General features: G+C 45.2%; 4 protein-coding genes across 11 annotated transcripts; 3 read left to right on the top strand and 1 right to left on the bottom strand.

Annotated features, from left to right (window-relative positions):
* Positions 1 to 280: 280 nt before the first annotated feature.
* On the top strand, positions 281 to 1956 carry LOC111064803 (tektin-1). The gene is made up of 3 exons (XM_022352579.2): positions 281 to 592; positions 658 to 1170; positions 1236 to 1956. Exons 1-3 carry the CDS (start codon positions 420 to 422, stop codon positions 1813 to 1815), a joined length of 1266 nt encoding a protein of 421 aa, XP_022208271.1. The 5' UTR covers positions 281 to 419; the 3' UTR covers positions 1816 to 1956.
* A 558-nt stretch (positions 1957 to 2514) lies between these two features.
* On the top strand, positions 2515 to 5357 carry LOC111064804 (eukaryotic translation initiation factor 4E1). 8 transcript variants are annotated; one of them, XM_022352580.2, is made up of 8 exons: positions 2515 to 2661; positions 3402 to 3437; positions 3995 to 4075; positions 4179 to 4564; positions 4628 to 4727; positions 4798 to 4885; positions 4947 to 5106; positions 5186 to 5357. In XM_022352580.2, the coding sequence occupies exons 1-8, from the start codon at positions 2638 to 2640 to the stop codon at positions 5190 to 5192; spliced, it is 882 nt and encodes a 293-aa protein (XP_022208272.2). In that variant the 5' UTR covers positions 2515 to 2637; the 3' UTR covers positions 5193 to 5357. The 8 variants fall into 8 exon arrangements, with proteins under 8 accessions (XP_022208272.2, XP_022208273.2, XP_022208274.2 ...); XM_022352581.2 differs by lacking the exon at positions 5186 to 5357 and having other exon boundaries at positions 4947 to 5110; XM_022352582.2 differs by lacking the exon at positions 3402 to 3437 and having other exon boundaries at positions 2516 to 2661.
* Positions 5358 to 5677: 320 nt separating this feature from the next.
* On the top strand, positions 5678 to 15779 carry LOC111064799. The gene is made up of 6 exons (XM_022352574.2): positions 5678 to 6438; positions 12674 to 12905; positions 13077 to 13221; positions 13398 to 13518; positions 13822 to 14495; positions 14560 to 15779. The coding sequence occupies exons 1-6, from the start codon at positions 6359 to 6361 to the stop codon at positions 15153 to 15155; spliced, it is 1848 nt and encodes a 615-aa protein (XP_022208266.1). The 5' UTR covers positions 5678 to 6358; the 3' UTR covers positions 15156 to 15779.
* Positions 15780 to 16352: 573 nt separating this feature from the next.
* Positions 16353 to 17515, bottom strand: LOC111064806 (heat shock protein 27). The gene has a single exon (XM_022352591.2). It carries the CDS (start codon positions 17445 to 17447, stop codon positions 16764 to 16766), a length of 684 nt encoding a protein of 227 aa, XP_022208283.1. The 5' UTR covers positions 17448 to 17515; the 3' UTR covers positions 16353 to 16763.
* Positions 17516 to 17746: the final 231 nt, after the last annotated feature.

Here is a 17746-nt window from a genome sequence, read left to right as displayed (position 1 = left end):
TTTCCTTCTGTGCCCAATTCTGTGGAGTGACTGCCAGGTGACATACGGCACAAGCGCAATGGCTGCATGACTTTTTACCCAGATGAGGAGCACCTGGGGTAGGGGCAACATAACAATAAATACCGCTAGGCAACCGTAAATTCCTTAGCATGAATCGATTTAACGAACCCCGTAGGAGAGGATAGGAACCCAATTGCAAGTCGAGTCGAGAGTCTAGTCAGGCTCAGAATCAGATTCAGGCAGGTACAGATTTTTTCCACCTCAATCGCAAAGTGTGCCAGCAAAAACCAATCGAATCGAATTCAGTTGCCATATCCCCATTCTCCCCAAATCTATTCACAATCAAAAATCCAAGTTCCTCAAGCGAACATTCATTCATATTTCTTACGCAATCTTTACTGCACAGAGCATCGTTCATCATGTTGCCCAATCTGAAGGCACGTCGCATCACTGGCATGCAGCTGGCAGGCAAGCATCTGGGGCCCGTGGCCAAGTGCCCGCCCCGCTACTCCGAAGAGGACTGGGACTACAACAACAAGATCAAGTTTAGGATTACCTGCGACCAGGAGAAGCTGGCCGAGCGCATTGTCGAGTGAGTATCCTTAGCGGAGTGTGGGGCGATGGGATGGCATTTCCACAACTCTTTTCCCAACCCAGGGAATCGCGTCGTGTGGTGGACGAGACGAAGGACACCACCAAGAACTGGCAGCGCGAGGTGGAGCACCACATGCGCGAGCGCACCAGCGAGATTCGCTTCCTGGTGGACGAGCTGAATCGCCAGAAGAAGACGGCCATGCTGGAGGACGAGGCCCTGAACACCTATCGCAATAGGGTGCTGAATGCCATCGAGTTTCTCAAGGATAAGTCACTGGCCATTTGCAAGCAGTGCCTGATCCTGCGCGAGGGCCGCATCGGGGTGGATCTCTGCGATGACGAGGTGGATCGCTCGCTGCGCCGCGAGCTGAAGGTGATCAAGGGCTGTCAGGGGCTGGCCGATGCCGCTCTGAAGGAGGCCGAGGAGCAGATTCGCAAGCTGCGTGCAGCTATCTATCTGCTGGACCAAGATCTGGCCGCCAAGGACAAATCTCTGGCCATTGACGAGAAGAATCTCAAGCTGAAGGAGTTCCAGCACGATCTCGGCAAGGGTCAGGACTTGTCCAAGTCGCACTGGTAGGTGGTCGGTGGTAGGGTGTTGGAAGGTGGGTGGCTATATTCCCTTTTGATTTTTTTCCCAGCCAATTCTCTCTGACCGAATGGCAGGCCCAGACCTACGAGAACCTGGAGGCCAATGCCAAGGCTCTGGTCTCGGCCGGCCAGCTGCGCGCCTACATCGATCTGCTGCTGAAGCAGGTCTGCGAGGACATGCAGAACCAGACGGACCGCACTAACGAGGCCTTCGAGCGGCGCATTGCCGAGACGAAGCACGTGAAGCAGTGCCTGGAGAACAAGCACAAGGACACCATGGACCACATTCACCAGGTGCAGCGCAACATGACCGATCTGGAGAAGGAGATGATGGACAAGCAGCGAGCCATTACACTCTGCCAGACGCGCCTCAGCAATCGCGCCCATCGCCCGGGACTGGAGCTGACCTGCGACATGGTCCAGGATGCGCTCTACAACGAGTTGCAGGCTCTGAAGGCTTCCGTCTGCAAGCTCAATCAAAAGCTGAACGAGAACAAGGCATCTATGCGTTACTTGATGCACGTCCAGGTCATGCAGGAGGAGGAGATCAATATAAAGGCGAATACTTGCAAGATCGACGAGGTGGATTGCATGACCTTGCGCCAGGCACTTAAATACCAATCGTTCTAGGCAACAATCTTCCACTAGTAGTCCAGCCACATATACACAAACAACTATTAATCAAATTAGGTGCATATGCATTTCGTGTTCAATTCAAAATTAATTAATAAATTGAAATTCACTTTCGATTTCAAGTTCAACCAATTTAAATTTAAATTTTCAAATTTCAATAATCTCATAGGGTTCTATATCAGCATTCGTAGTACGGCAGCGCTGCACATTTTCATGGCTCTCATTCCACAATCTAGTACGGCAACGCTGGTGTTGGATTTATCCCCCTCTTCGTGGTGATTTTCTTGCGATGTTAGGTGGGTTAATTTTCGTCAGTATATTTACGGTATATTTTGATAATGGCATGGTATATTTCTGTGGGTCAGGCGGTATTTTTGATTGATAAATTTTGTGGATCTGTCTGCCTTCGGAAACTAGAGCTGTCAAACGATTGGTAGTTGAGGCATCCATAGTATTGAATGTTTTGAAAAAAAAAACAATCGATACTATCGTAATAGTATCGGGCACAAATAAATATTAAAAAACCATTGAAACCTTTTAGGAACTTGTCCATTGTAAAAATTAGATGCCATCTGTCGATTTGTTTACAAATTTGTCTTCGTATTTTAGAGCAGCCAATCCTAACATATCAAAAGCGCAACAACTGTAGCTCGATACTATCATGATAGTCGCAAAACCGTCGATACTATCGATAGTGCCCTCGATGGTTAGACACCTCTACTAAATTTATTAAAACTAAATAGAACCGCTTTACGCAAACCTTTTACGCAAACCAAGTGCGTATTTAATATTTAAACCCACGCGCTAAGAGCGACAACCATGGTAGTGTCGGAGACCGAGCAGGTAAGCGCAAATAGGAACAAATAGCCGCATGGTTTTCAGCCGTGGCACACCACACACAGGCTAAACAGGGTTGTTGCACAAGAGGGGGACGACGCGAAGGCGGAGACAGTCGAGCAAAAGCGTGCAGCTGGCGTTGGCGTGGCATCATCGCAGAGGACGACTCTTCTCATTCACCAAATCCAATCAGTAAACCCGCAATTTTGCACGCAATTAGCAAAACAACTCACAGTTAATTGTTATTTGCACGTTTGCTGTTGTCAACGTCATAACTCGCTCGCTCTCTCTCACTCTCTCTCGCGTTTACGCTCACCATTTGCATACCACACTCTTTTTTCGCTGCTCCGTCGCTGGAATTTGTCAAGACAATCGCACACACATCGCTATCGGTTGTACTTGTATGTGTGCGTGTGTATATACAGCATAAATAGGTAAAGCAGAGAAACAAAAAAAGTAAATTACTGCAATAAGCAACTGAGAAGCAGAGGCAGCGAACAACAGTTAAATAATTTCTGGCATGGCGATGGCCGCCGACCACGACTTTCATTGCAGTTGTCCGAGCATCGCCTGAACCGTTGCTTTTCTTTTCTCTCGTCTTCTCTTCAAATTATTTTTTGGTAATCCGCGCTGTTGCCGCCTCGCGACCCAGTCAAAAAACAGCTAATTCTTTGTTCTGCTCGAATCTGGCAGAATTTTCAGTGAAAACCCTTTAACTTAAAAATACCTACAAATTTTTCCAACAGGCAATCTGTGTTTTTGTGTCAAATAAGTGCGTGCGTGTGAGTGTAGAAGTGTTGTAGGGCAACTAACTTCACTTTCGTATCGGGAGTCTCAAGGATTACGAACAAAATAAGTTTTATTTATTAAAATTTATTTTTTTCGAATCGAAAAAGAAAAGCGGGTCGCAGAAGTAAATCGGGCTACCGGACAACGCGGACGCCGCCAACGTACCGTACCGTACATCCATTTACAACAAGTTTAACAAGTTTTTTTTTCAAATTATTTTTGTTGTTTTTTTTCCAAATTAAAAGACAAGTGAAAAGCTAGCACTTGATCTCCAGGCCGTTTAAACCCTGTCCAGTGCAGTCAGATATCAAGAAATTCAGCAAGTAATTCCACCCGGCCGCCATATACACACACACAAGAGAAACGAAAACCGAGAAACGAAAGAAACAGAAACAGAAAAAGCTTCGCTCGCTCGCAGCACACACACTCACAGAGACACAGACACAGACAAACGATAGCGACAAGTGAATCAGCGACTGATCGTCTCTCCTCCGGGCAGAAGCAGCGTGAAGAATCAAGAATCTAATCGAAATCAAATCAATCGCCACAGAATCATCCACACACGGCCACCGACATGCAGAGCGACTTTCAGAGAATGAAGAACTTTGCCAATCCCAAGTCTATGTTCAAAGTAAACATCCCAACCCGAACTCGGTTCCGCTGAGTGTTTGCCCACAGCAGTTTGCTGATCTCTTTTCCACTCTCTTTGTGTCTTTTGTTCTTTCTCCCCACAGACGAGTGCTCCCACCGCCGATCAGGGTGGCAACCCGGCTGACAACACAGTTGCCCCTGGACGTCCGGCGCCCACTCCAGCTGTCGCTATTGCTGCCCCTGCTGCAGCTCCGACCCCGGCTGCAGCTCCAGCTCAGCCTAAGGATGAGGCCAAGCCTACCGAGGGCGGTGACGATGTTCGCACAGAGCATCTGTTCAAGCACCCGCTACAAAACACATGGACCCTCTGGTACTTGGAGAACGATCGTACAAAGTCGTGGGAGGACATGCAGAATGAGATCACAAGCTTCGATGCCGTCGAGGACTTCTGGAGTCTATACAACCATATCAAGCCTCCATCTGAGATTAAACTGGGCAGTGATTACTCGCTCTTCAAGAAGGGAATACGGTGAGTGGCAAAAGGGAGTGGCGGGAATCCATCCGTATAACAACTGATTACTTCATCTTCCAGCCCCATGTGGGAGGATGCTGCCAACAAGCAGGGCGGTCGCTGGGTGATCACCCTCAACAAGAGCTCAAAGAGCGATTTGGATAATTTGTGGCTCGATGTGGTAAGCTAAGCGGGGAAGCTATCGTACCTCACGTGACAACTATTAAATCCTATATTAACTTATCCATCAGTTGCTGTGCCTGATTGGCGAGGCCTTTGATCATTCGGATCAGATTTGCGGTGCTGTCGTTAACATTCGTGGCAAGAGTAACAAAATCTGTAAGCTAATCATTGCCCCTTCTTTGAATCCCTTGGCTAACTGTGTGCACTTGTCTTTTAGCCATTTGGACAGCCGATGGAAACAACGAGGAAGCTGCTCTGGAGATTGGCCACAAGCTGCGCGATGCCTTGCGTCTGGGACGCCAGAACTCGCTGCAGTATCAACTTCATAAGGATACCATGGTCAAGCAGGGATCCAACGTGAAATCTATATACACATTGTAAGTGGCGTGCTTTGCTCGCCAGTCGTTACACAAGACTTAAAATTGTTTTCATTGCCTCTTATTAACAACTCAACAGAAATTAATCGTAACACAACATCCCCGAAATGAAAAAGAAACTGAAAACGAAAACGAAACACTACTACGCTTCAACATCGTTGCATAAATCGGCCAACACAAAATCAACCCGTTTTCTGTAGAGATCATTATTGGAACATACGAAAAATAAACACGCGTACACTACAACAGGAGTATATACGGTGCTTTTTAATTGCATTCTATTGGGTGTATGGTAGACCAAAAAGATATTTGGATTGTTCCTTATTTGGACAAAACGAAAATGTGCTCATTTTGGCGACTATCGGATAATGGCTCTATTATTATTTTCAAAACAAGTCAAGGTACCGCCGAATTCTGTCCGCTTATCGCACAAAACTACCGATATGTTTGTGTCCGTCGATTATTCTTTTTCATTTCATTATTTGTGGTCTATCGGTATATATGCCAATATTTTGGTATATTACGGTATATATCTGAGGGATAAGACGATTTATTTCATAGATGAATCTGCAGTCACACTGTACAATTTTTTCGCGGCGGACGTAAACAACGGGGACGACCTTTTTTTGTCCGAAATCAGAAAATTTCATATCCTGGATAAATCAGGATGCCTTTGTGTTTAACTTGTAATGGACAGTGAGAAAAATATATATAATTTGTGAAAGCTAACAAGTTACGGGCCCGAAAGCATTGTGACACGGCCTCAACAAAGGGGAAAATATCAATACGAGCGAAGAAACCATTCTTTGTGCAGCAGCAAAAGTATATAATAATAGACGCACCAACACAAACACAGAGGCAAAGAGTGATTGCAGAAGTTCGTTGGTGTTGCGTTGAGCCTTAAAAGAACTTAAAAGTGCAATAGATTTGCGGATCCGCTTGGCAAAAATCGAACTAAAACCAAGAGAACTAAGAGCCAGCGAAATTGGGAAAATATCAAGCTGAGTTTGCTAAAAATAAAGCAGCGGCAGCAGCCAGAGGACGCAGCATCTGTTTATCATTAAAAATAAACAAAAGGCCCAGCCATCCAGCGCGCATCAAAGACAAAGACAAGAGAACTGAACCCTAGGGGTCACAGCCCCAAAGAGAAACAGCCCGTAGTCTGCACGACTATGCGATACCCTGCCGCGATCTCCGACATCTAAAGAGAGGAGTACGCGCCCCCATTCATTATCCCCGGAACGGACGAGCGATGCCTTGCGATAACGCCAAAACGTCTTCAGACATCGAGCATGTGGATTGGAATTCCGGTCAGCACTATGCCAATGTCAGGTGAGTGTGCGTTCCTACCATTCAAAATTTCTGTCTATCCCTCCCCGTGTCGTGCCCTTGACACGGCCAAGTGTCGCATAGTTTGGCGTGCAACGGCAAAACATATTCATTACGACCAGCAGCCAGCAAAAGAACCCTATAAATTAAGTATTCTGGGGCCAACATTCAAGTACAACTGAAACCGAAATAAGTGCATGCACGCAATTGAATGGGGTCTTGTGGGTGATGGGAGCGGTATTGGTGCGGCGGGACCTGACATTTCATTCTCTTCTTGGCACTCGGATTGGATCGGACCGCGGCCATCAGCCATCGTCATAGTCCATTGTTTATTTATAGCTGGGAGACGACAACGGAACGCTTGGGGAGTAGAAATAAATGTGTTTTCTCTACTGATTTAGCTGATAATTGCGTTTACATTCTGATTCCGTTGAAATTACTCGATTGGAGTAAAACACTTTTTTTTTTTTTGGCTCTGGATTGTGACTCAGAGAGATTTCCCCAAAATACAAATTGCTCTATAAATTGGAGCGCTCAGCCAGCTGTCGACAATCTCAACACTGTGATATGCATAGCCAGAACCTCTTTATGATTTCTTCAAACAAACTGATTCATAAGCGGATTGGGTCATATTCATTTTGCTCCATTTCAAACGCAAATTAAAATTCCCTTTTATTCAACACTTAGCGCCTTTTAATGACAACCATTAAGTGAGCAACTAATGATATTCATTGGGGGAGCGATAGATTAGCTATCTAACAAGATCTATTCAGATCGGCTCCATTTGAAATGCAAAGTACTTGGATTTATAATGTTGTTCAAGTGTCAAGTGGCCGGACACCGACAGCTGGCGCTTGCCGCCTGCTATCTGCTTGACTAATTGGTAATTTGTTGCGATTGATATATAAATTTTATTCAGTGTCGTCGGGTCAACACTTTCGCTCAGATTTGCATGCCTTAGCAAATGTGTGAGAGATCGCAACTGGGTATATTTGCCAGCCATAATTATTGCAATTGCTGTGACGTTTTAATCTAGGCGGACACGAAACCCGTCAACGTCAACACTCTCTCGGTGGAAACTCCAACATGTCCGCACATTGAAGGGCTTATCACCAGCAGCAAAGCAAGCAGCACGGCACAGCCACACATCACAAATCTAATCTGTCGTTGAGCTGTTGAAATGTGTCTCTCGCTCTTGTTTCTGTTGAATAAATATTGGCAACTGTGGTGGCTGTTAAATGCATATAATACTCGTATACGAGTATGAATGTATATATGTATGTATGTATGTGCGAACATGTTGCACGGCCAGAGCTTTGGCTTGGGCAATTACGTCCAAATATTTACAGAGTATAATGAAAATGTAAAGTGGAGCAGAGCGGGGTATTCAGCTGATAAGGCTTCCGCAAACTATTGTTGTATGGCTCACATAGAGAGAGAGAGAGAGAGAGAGAGAGCGGTAGAGAGAAGGGTGTGTTCTAGCAGGTACAGTGGAACTAGTCACACTCCAACTTCTGCAGAAGACTCAAAGATTGAGTGCAGACTGAAAACATCTTCTTAAAGCTTTCATTGCCGTTAGTTTGTTGTAAAAATTTGTCATAATAGAACGGACAGTCTCGCCAATTCATACTATAGAATTCGTAAAGCATTTTTAAATTTACAGTCGTCTATAGCAGCATGACCATTTATGACACTTCTTTGTAATCATAACGATGGAAAAATGGAAACAATGGATAAGAATCATATAGATTTATATGGAAAAATTGCTACAATTAAAGTCCCATAAATAGAGTCACGCAGTTGCCCCTGCTGTTGTTGGTGGCAGTTCGGTGTACGGATGTTCTACTGTACTGTCGAATAGGTTGCCAAACAAAGGAAACTCCATGTGCGCACCTCATTATATTTGGCGCCCCCATCTCGCTCTTTCTCTCTCGCTCTGTATAACTTTTGCATTAATTGCCCGGCATTACCTCGAACTTAAACCAGTTGGGACTTAAAAATAAGTTTCCGAAACACAGGCACAGCACACAAAAAATAATGCGCAAAATATCAAAGCTCTGAGAAAACAAAGCACAACAACAGTTGGATCCGACTCCCCCCACAGGCCCGTCACCCCAGTCTTCATATCACGATTATTTGTCAGATCTGGTCGGTAGGGTGAGGGCGTGCCCTGTTTCGTTGGACTGTTACTGGAATGAAATACAAAATAAAATGCGCTAATTTAGTTGTAATTAAATTTGAGTACAATGGAGGGCTAAATGCAACCTAGATTTGAATCTCTCTCTCTCTCTGAAATTAAATAGCTTGAAGTATAAGCAAAGATTATAGAATGTCTAACGAAGAGAATGAGAGAGTAAGCTGTAGAGTAAGAGTGATCTTTGCTACCAGTTGAGGTATTCCATCATGATGGAATAGGTTTTACCCACCACTTGGTTTGCTCACCATCATCGTCATCCTACCTGAAGCGTTTCGTAAAGACAACACTACGCGTATCAATAATCCGAACAACTCTACTGATTATTTATTGTGTTTGCCATCGATAACAGTGGGAAGATAGCAAAAATACACACAATGTTGTACATTTACTTGGCTCGGTTCTCCATATGTTGAATAACCAACAAAAGAGCCATTCCAAAACCCTGCATGATTGATAGAAAAGAGAGATATGTAGAGCTACGCTACCATTTGGTAGAGTTAAGTCTTTCAATGTGCATATGTATATGATCATTTGTAGATCTATGCATGTAAGTAGCGAGTAGTCTAGATTTGTAGCTTGTGCTGTTTTTCTATTTTATTGGTATAATATACATTTTTTTCCTGATAGTCTTCCCAGAACTAAAGAATAGGCTCACTTTGACTGATATTCTTGGAAAACGGAAGCGACTGTGGAGCAAAGGGAAACCATCAACAAATCAACAGAACAAAAAAATGCTTAACTGCATTTCGCAACGGAAACCCAAGACCCGAAGGGGCAAAAAAGTTTCGTATTGTTTTATTTTTTTCGACTTTTGTTGAAACCCTAGCCCCCACCTGCCTGTCCCTCCTCTCAGGGCGTAATGCGATAGCATTGCAAATGTTTGTTTTGTCCGTACTTATAGATGCCCTTTGATAAAGTACAATTTAAAAACTGTTATATGAAATGTCCAAAAAGAGCGAAATTTCTTGGCAAGTAATACCCCGCAATCCATGATAAATCTTTCTGAGGAAATACGGTTGCTCTCTCACGTTCTGCAGAATACTGAGTGATCGAACGCGTACGTGTACATATGTATGTATGTACATGAGTTTATTTATATTCATGCCTTTGAATCGACATTTCCGATCTAAATGTGTTGAAAATTTGTGGAATTTGTTGAGTGCCTTCTCCCCCCAAGAGGAATAATGTAATGTATGTATGCCACTGAGTACTCACGGACTCATGGAGTCATGGACCAAGAGGTGAGAAGTAGGAACAGCCAGCGACTGTCTGGAGCCCCCCAAAAGCCTAATGAAGTCATAAAAATTGCGACTTACGCATAGAAATGTTGTTGTTTTGGCGTCTTCGGCTGGCTGGCATCCATCGAAGCAGAAAGGAGGGCCCTAAAAAGGATAACTATCTAAGTGGCAAACATATGTACGACCTACACTGAGGGAAACTGGCACCTGAAAAAGCAAAACTTAAGACATCAATAATATTGTATATGTGCACCAATGATGTCATTTCTATAAGCCACTTTATGACTACATTTTTTTCTTTATTTGCTATGCTTTGTTACTTTAACTTTTTCCAAAAGTTGACTTCTTTTTTCTGCAGTGTATATGTACTTTATTTGTGTACTTTATGAACTTAAGCATGTAAGCTCTTTTGCGGTATAGGCCACAAATGCGATTCATCGATCCAAGGACAGTCTATTGACTCGAAACACGAGCATTAGACAGAGACATCAGACATGTCCGCACATCCAACTCTACTCCCATGTCCACGTCCATGACCATGCCGCGGTTGACAGCCACAACAAATGTGTTTAGTAGGAGCCTTTGCTTTTGCCTTTGCTTGGGCTTTGGCTCTTTCCATTTGTCCATTTGTCCTGTTCGCAGAGTGTGTCCTTCGACTCAATCACGCACTTGCGGGCTGAACTCTAAAATATAAGCAGACACAAGTGCCACCACAAGCACACACATAGAGAGAGAGAAAGAGTGGAGGGTATGGGAGATGGAAGTAGATAAAAGGTAGAAAGTAAAAGTTCTCTACCATCCACTGGCCCTTACTTAGATTAGATACTACTGTCCCACACACAGGTACACTGGCTCACAACTGGTGCTGGTGTTGTTGGTGGTGGGCAGGCGTGTGTTTCAGCCATAATGATAGGGCGGCCAACAAAGGCTAATTGCCTTTGTCCAGAGGAGAGCTTGCCACAGACCGAAAGGGGAGCCTCAACGAGGAAAAGTGAATGCTCACTTGCGAAAGGCAGGGGAACAGAAACAAACACACACATGCTAATCACTCAACCATCCATTGAATCGGCCCATCGTAAAGTCCAAGTAATGCTTTATAAATATGCATTTGATTACATTGGGGCTTACATATGTATGTATGCATGCATATGATGGGGTCAACAATGTGGTCTGTAACACAATCACAGATTTCTATGCGCATTCTTCACCTCGGCTGCCAAGACGAATTATAGAGATTTCAGTTCTTAGAAGTTAATTATTTGGTCGAAAAACTTTTTAACTCAATGAATAAAATCTGTCAACAAATTTGAAATTTATGTAGGCACCGATTCTGAAAATCAGAAATTTAAAATAAATGATTGCAAAAAAAAATAGAACAATATATAAACTTAAATTAAAGCACAAGCTTAGAAAAGTTTTTCGTTGCTAAGTATTATTTTTAAAAAATACATTGTTGATAGTTGGATGTTTCGTCGAAATTCAGATTACTTGCTGCTCGATTTCATTTCGTTTCCATTTGACCTTTGTGCATGGTACTTATTTCCATAAATCACATCGTTTTGTTTTATTCTGGGAATTTTGTAGGGATTTTTGTTGCTTTGTAGATTCTATTCCATTGGTACGAGTATTGCCATGTTACGACTTGTGATTTATAGAAATAATGACCACAGTACGTCATTCGAGGCATCTTTGTTTTAATAGCTGCCAATTCTGATTCAATCAAAGCCACAGATTTCGGAATGAAAGCTTTCATTGAAATTTCTCCCAACATTATTCAGATGTACATACATACATATGTAGATACTCGTATCTGGGCTCGCCATCATTTATATTAATTTATGCTTTAAAAATGAATGCAAAAAAACCATTGGAATTGGTTTGGCTTATCAGGCGTAATGATTTTATATGTGCATACATTGGTCCAAGGGGTTGTGTGCAGTGCGTTTCACAGCTGTAAGACAACCCCACCCAAGATTTGTGTTAATTCCGCGGAATTTTTATGTCCATTAAATGATCGCCATTTAATTTGTCGTCAGTGTTGTATATTTAATGATTGCTGCATTAATGGAAAATAAATTCATTTATTCGTTAATTATCGCCATTCGGTTAGTTAATTTATTCCATAGTTTATATGTATTCTCTTTTCAATTTAATGATGTTCCATAATTGAATTTAGCTAATTGCTGACTCAACCTCTGGGAAAACTCGATGTCTTATTCGATAAGTGACTTAATTCGATGACGACCGATAGATACATGATTATTACTATATATGTATTTTTGATGACTTAATTCTTCTCAAAATTCAACCCATTAATGGGTACAAAATCATGATATTATTCACTATTTTCGGTATCTTTTGTGTCTTACATTTACGATCAAATAATGTTCCTTCTGCAGAACTCTGAACAGATTAATTTAGTTGAAATTTGAGGCATTTATTTTGACTTGAACTGTGACTTAAAATGCTGAAACGCACTGTCCCATTCGTTGTGTATTGTAATTGGCATAATGAGGTTAATATATGAGTATAACAGAAGCTGAGGCATCACTCATTTTCAATTCCAATACATCGCTGAAAGGGCAACGGGCACAAAGGACTCCTGGACTCCTGCTGCCGCTCCTCCTGAGCACCGTAGTCTGCCTTTTTGTGCTGCCAATCAAGGCAGATAACGAGAAATTTCTGATGGTTATGAGCGAGCAGTCTGGATTGATAGAGGGGAGAGGATTCTAAATGTGGGATTCCTTATACATTTCATAACTTTGCAAGCGACGAACTAATGATATTCTAATCTATGTTGCAGATTCGGTTCTGGCAGCAGCCAGGCCTCGCAAAACAGCGGTGACATCTGCCGCATCTGCCACTGCGAGAGTGATCCTTTGAATCCCTTGTTGACGCCCTGCTACTGCTCCGGCAGCCTCAAGTACGTGCACCAGGCATGCCTGCAGCAATGGCTAACCGCCTCCGAGACGAATTCCTGCGAGCTGTGCAAGTTCCCCTTCATCATGCACACTAAGATCAAACCCTTCAACGAGGTAAGTCCCCGGCTCCAGTTTCCATTTGAATCCGCATCTAATTTATTTCATTTCGTCTTGGCATTGTTTTGGCTTCTGCTGCATCGATTGGACTTGCACTCGGATGTTGATGTGGATGTTGATGTTGATATGTGTGTCTCCCCATTGCGGTTGTGCTCGTCTCCATTGCAGTGGCGCAGCCTTGACATCTCCGGCATTGAGCGGCGGCGCCTCTGCTGTTCGGTGCTGTTCCATTGCGCGGCCGCCCTGTGCGTCATCTGGTCGCTGTGTGTGCTCATCGAGCGGGCTGCAGACGACGTGAAACATGGTCTCATAGGTACGTCTCGTTCGCAATTAGCTGCCAGAGCTCTAGGTTCATGCGGGTCAGATAGGTGCACAGAATATCTGTAATTGTGTAATTGTTTGGCCCCCCGTGAACCGAATCGCTGGGCTGTCATTTACTGGCAACTGCTTATAGCTTCTAATTACACGTTCTCTCTGTGCTCGTAATAGACTGGCCCTTCTGGACAAAGTTGGCCGTAGTCACGGTGGGACTCACCGGCGGCATCGTCTTCATGTACATCCAGTGCAAGGCCTATCTGCATCTCTGCCACCGCTGGAAGGCACGCAACAGGTCAGCATCACGGATCCCTGGCATGGGGAATAACTACACACAGAAATCTTAATTTTTACGTTTGGAATGGGTTGCCTATAAATCAATGAGGAAAAATGCTTGAATATCAGGTTCTAATATGTTTAAAGCATAATTTGTTATGCTTGGGGCAATGGTTAGAGATCTGAATGAACACAGATCACAGGATCGTTTACTTCTAGGGATTGGCAGACTGGCATTGTAGTTCCACCCAACAGAAATAGCTATAGCTGTGAAAAAGTCAGCCAGTCCACTCATGCAACTTATTTTCTATCCCCTCCACAGAATCCTGCTGATTCAGAATGCGCCGGAGAAGATCCATCCATTGGCACCGCCTTCACCAGTGGCCGCCCGTCATCAACAGCATTTCAGTGAGCCCCTTTCACACGGTGGGGCATGCAGTGGGGCGGTGGAGATCAATGCCTCTGGAGTGGCTGCAGCCCATGCCGCACACGACTCGAGCTGTGCGGCACTGGAGAGCGGGGCGGGTGCAGGCGGCCTGAACCAGCAACAGATGCAGCTGCAACAGCGGCTGCTGAATGCCTCACCGCACCACATGCTGCAGTTGGCCGCAGAGCTGGAGGTGCCGCATAGCAGTAGCAGCGCTTGCACTCAAACCGAAGACCCACTGGGACAGCGCCAGCAGCTACCGGGACAGCCATTGGGCCAGGTGGCGGTAGCTGCAAACATTGAGTGCTCGCAGTCGCAGCATAACTATGACCGTGACTGGGCGCTGGACGACGTGGTGTCGCAGATCTCCTCGTTCCGGCCCTGTCCCCAGGGATCGGGCAGCATGACACCCTTTCACGACTCCATACACAACGTGCTGGAGCACTCGGAGGGCTCGAGTCGCGGCTCCGCCACTGATTTGTGTGTCGGCTCGCGGCAGGACCTCAGTGCCAGCGGCATATCTACAGACACGGGCCGCGAGCACGCCCTCCAGCTCAGCAGCTTCAGTGGTGAGTGGATTCTCCGCCTTTCTTAATAGAGTGGTTGATAATGTGTACTATTCTCTCTTTGCAGGCAGCGGGGAACAGAAGGCGCCCTCGATCAGCTCGGGGGTGTCGCATGCCGTGGCCAACGGGCTGGGGGGATTCGTATACAAGCCACACCAGACGAAGCGCTACTCTAACTCGTCCATCTTTCTGGAGAACCGTGATATGCTGAACGACCCTAGCGTGGGCCTGGACACCGCTGTGCACCCGTACGACTACAGCACGCCGCCAAAGATTGACTACCGCCACTCGACCATCCTGGGATCGGACTCGGACCAGCCCATCGGCTGCTGTGCCGCCGACTGTCTGGGCAAGGGCGACGGCAAAGAGGAACTGCGCCGCTACTCAGACCCCAAGCTAAAGGCTAGTGCAGCGGACACTGTGTTGGACATTGACCTTCCCACGTCGCCCCTGTCACCGCCAGCCGCCTACGCCAGTCAGCATCCGCAGCCCACTCTGGTCATGCACCGCTCGTTTGACAGAGGCGTCAACGGAACCTGCATTGGACCGGAGGGCAGGTGCAAGGGACACAGTGCCGCCGATGCCCAAATAGATCGGTCGCGCCTCTTCTTCAAGTCGTTGCCAAATCTCAGCAGCAGCTGCGAGAGTCTCATCAAAAAGTGATTGAAGCCCCCCCTCTAAGAGCTCTCTATCTCCCAATACACATCCCGCGCCCGAACCCCTTTGTTTTCAAGTATTCATCGCTGGTCTGAGACCGACCAACGATCCACTATACAAGATATCCACAGATGAACATGTTTTTTTATACCGCACACGCCCTGCTTTAACGACTCCTGCCAAGCGGAGATTCCACTTAGTTCTCCCTTTTCTGCTCCTTGTTTTACATATTATAGCAAACCCCATAAACAATTTGAGACTGCAAAGAAAACAACTTAAAGGAGAAAAATACTGTACGATACGATAACAGCAGGTGTGGAATGTGTTCTTCATTGGGAAAGAATAATAATGTGTGGAATGTAACTAGTTTTAGTCGCTAATTTGTCTCTGCACTCGTGATCCACAAACCCAAAAGCACATCCAATATCCCACATCCACCAGACATTTCACTTGAGCGCCACAGCCCGCTGTCCAAAGCCAAAAAAAAATACACAAAAACCAACAAACGAAAGTAATATTTAGTACGAGATGGAATGATGGAGAAAGGATCGAAGGATCGTCATGGTCTGATGATGGGAATTGTGTACTTTGTTTCTTAACTTCTAAGTCAAATGAAATTTTAAAAATTGATCTGTGATTAAGCGTCATTGAATATACATACATAAATGCAAACGTACATCCTTACATACATACATAAATGCAAGCATACATATTGACAACAAGAACAACAACAACAACTACAACCAACTGCAGAAGTAGCAACATTTTTACTTAACAATAAAAACAACAACAGCAACATGACAACCACTAAAAGCTTTTTCGCGGTTAAACATGCGAAGCCATGTGAGAGAGAGAGAGAGAGAGAAGCCCGTCTACTACACACTTACTTACTCTCCTCTCTCTCTCTCCCGCTCCACACTCTCGCTGAAAGATATGAATGAAAGCCGTTTTAGAGATAGACTATAGCATTACAGTATATACTTATGATCGCTACGAGTTACGAGCATAGAAACCAATAAACAAAAAAGGGACAACTAAATTTTTTATTATGTACTAAATATTTAAATAAATATGTGCAAATGATTACATTATCCATATGGAGATTTGGTGTTTGTTGGAAGGGAAAGAGATCCAAATGCAGGAACCGAAAAGCCAACGAAACGTCAAGAGATGGAAATAAAAAATACACTAGACAACTGGAAATTCTCTTCTTTATATTTTATTTGATTACTCACAAAAGAAATGCAAAATTCTCTCCGAGTGTTGCGGCTGTTCTGTTACAAAAAAAAGTATAATATCAAAGCGAGAATCCGATTCTCCAGTAATCATAGATACATATGTATATTCGTAGCCTAATTATAGCGACTAATACAAAGCGTTTATTATTTAATGGGATTTTAAAACCGCTTAACACTAAAATGTGATGACAAGTGTGCCTTTCGTGTGTATTTGTGCATGTGTGTATTGGGGCGTGTAATACGATGTTTGTGTCTGTTTTTCTGTGTGAGATGGTCTAACGGCATCCTTTTAGTCTTGCACTCTCCGAGCAGCTCTGCAACACTCCGCTTTCGCCAGCGAAACCTCCTCTCACCCGGTCCTCTCTCTACGACCCGTCTACTTTCCCGTCTCCATCTTTTCGCCAGCGCCATTTTCAGTCTTGCCATCGGCGGCGACTGCAGCTACAGAACCCTCGGGAGCCTTGACACTCAAGTGCGCAGGACCTGTTTGCTGGATCTGAACGATGCGCTCCGGCTTGGGCTGCTCCTTGCTGGGCGGCGGGGGCGCCTTCAAGGTTAGCACGCCGTCCGAAGAGACGGTGGACACGACCTCGTTGGGATCAAAGTCCTTTGGCAGCGTGTACTTGCGCACAAAGTGTCGCTGAATCATTCCGTGCCCGTCCTCGCGCTCCTCGTGCTTTCCCTCGACCACTACTGTCTTGTCCACCACCTTCACGGTCAGCTCGTTGGGCTTAAACTGGGACACGTCCATGCAGACCTGGAAGCCATCTTTGCCGATGGCCGGCAGCAGCGAGTTCTGGCCACCGCCTGACTGACGGCGTGGCACCAACTGATGGGGATGTGAGTGGTGGTGGTGGCTGCGCTCGTACGGCAGGAAGCGGCGGCGACCCAAGGAGGAGCCGTGGTGAGGCAGCATCAGACGCGGACGTTGGAACAGATCGTGGGCATGGACCCCAAAACCAAAGTCATCCTCCAGAAAGTGATCCCACTCGTTGTTGTAGGCGCTGCGGTAGTCATGCTCGAGCTCGCGAGCCAGGCTCAGTAGTGGTACAAGCGACATTTTAATATTTCTTTTCACTAAACTCTTTGTCTGGGCAAAATATGCTCTCTCACGTGGATGCTTTTACAACATGAACTTCGAATGCAACTGTTAACTGTCGCCCTTTGCGTCGGCCTTTTATACCGACGCCCTGCTCACACACACTCGCGCAAGCAACAAGCTGTTTTCTCGTTCTCTCTCGCCCTCTCTTGAAGTTTCGCGCTCTTTCTGGCACAACCGGCACCACCACAATGCCGGTTGTTGGCTGTGTGTGCGTGAGAAAGTTCTTGAAATCTCTGAGAGTTTCTCGAATATGCGAG

The sequence above is a fragment of the Drosophila obscura genome, unplaced genomic scaffold, assembly GCF_018151105.1.
Source record: "Drosophila obscura isolate BZ-5 IFL unplaced genomic scaffold, ASM1815110v1 contig_208, whole genome shotgun sequence".
NCBI lineage: Eukaryota > Metazoa > Arthropoda > Insecta > Diptera > Drosophilidae > Drosophila > Drosophila obscura.
Note: the sequence above shows the minus strand (reverse complement) of the source record. Positions and strands in the feature narration are given on the sequence as shown.

Coding starts and splice junctions, on each gene's coding strand:
- LOC111064803 (XM_022352579.2), top strand. CDS start 420: ATGTTGCCCAATCTGAAGGCACGTCGCATCACTGGCATGCAGCTGGCA. Junction 593..657: donor CTGGCCGAGCGCATTGTCGA/GTGAGTATCCTT, acceptor TTCCCAACCCAG/GGAATCGCGTCGTGTGGTGG. Junction 1,171..1,235: donor GACTTGTCCAAGTCGCACTG/GTAGGTGGTCGG, acceptor TTTTTTTCCCAG/CCAATTCTCTCTGACCGAAT.
- LOC111064804 (XM_022352580.2), top strand. CDS start 2,638: ATGGTAGTGTCGGAGACCGAGCAG. Junction 4,565..4,627: donor CTCTTCAAGAAGGGAATACG/GTGAGTGGCAAA, acceptor TTCATCTTCCAG/CCCCATGTGGGAGGATGCTG. Junction 4,886..4,946: donor TGGCAAGAGTAACAAAATCT/GTAAGCTAATCA, acceptor CTTGTCTTTTAG/CCATTTGGACAGCCGATGGA.
- LOC111064799 (XM_022352574.2), top strand. CDS start 6,359: ATGCCTTGCGATAACGCCAAAACGTCTTCAGACATCGAGCATGTGGAT. Junction 12,906..13,076: donor AGATCAAACCCTTCAACGAG/GTAAGTCCCCGG, acceptor TCTCCATTGCAG/TGGCGCAGCCTTGACATCTC. Junction 14,496..14,559: donor CCAGCTCAGCAGCTTCAGTG/GTGAGTGGATTC, acceptor CTCTCTTTGCAG/GCAGCGGGGAACAGAAGGCG.
- LOC111064806 (XM_022352591.2), bottom strand. CDS start 17,447: ATGTCGCTTGTACCACTACTGAGCCTGGCTCGCGAGCTCGAGCATGAC.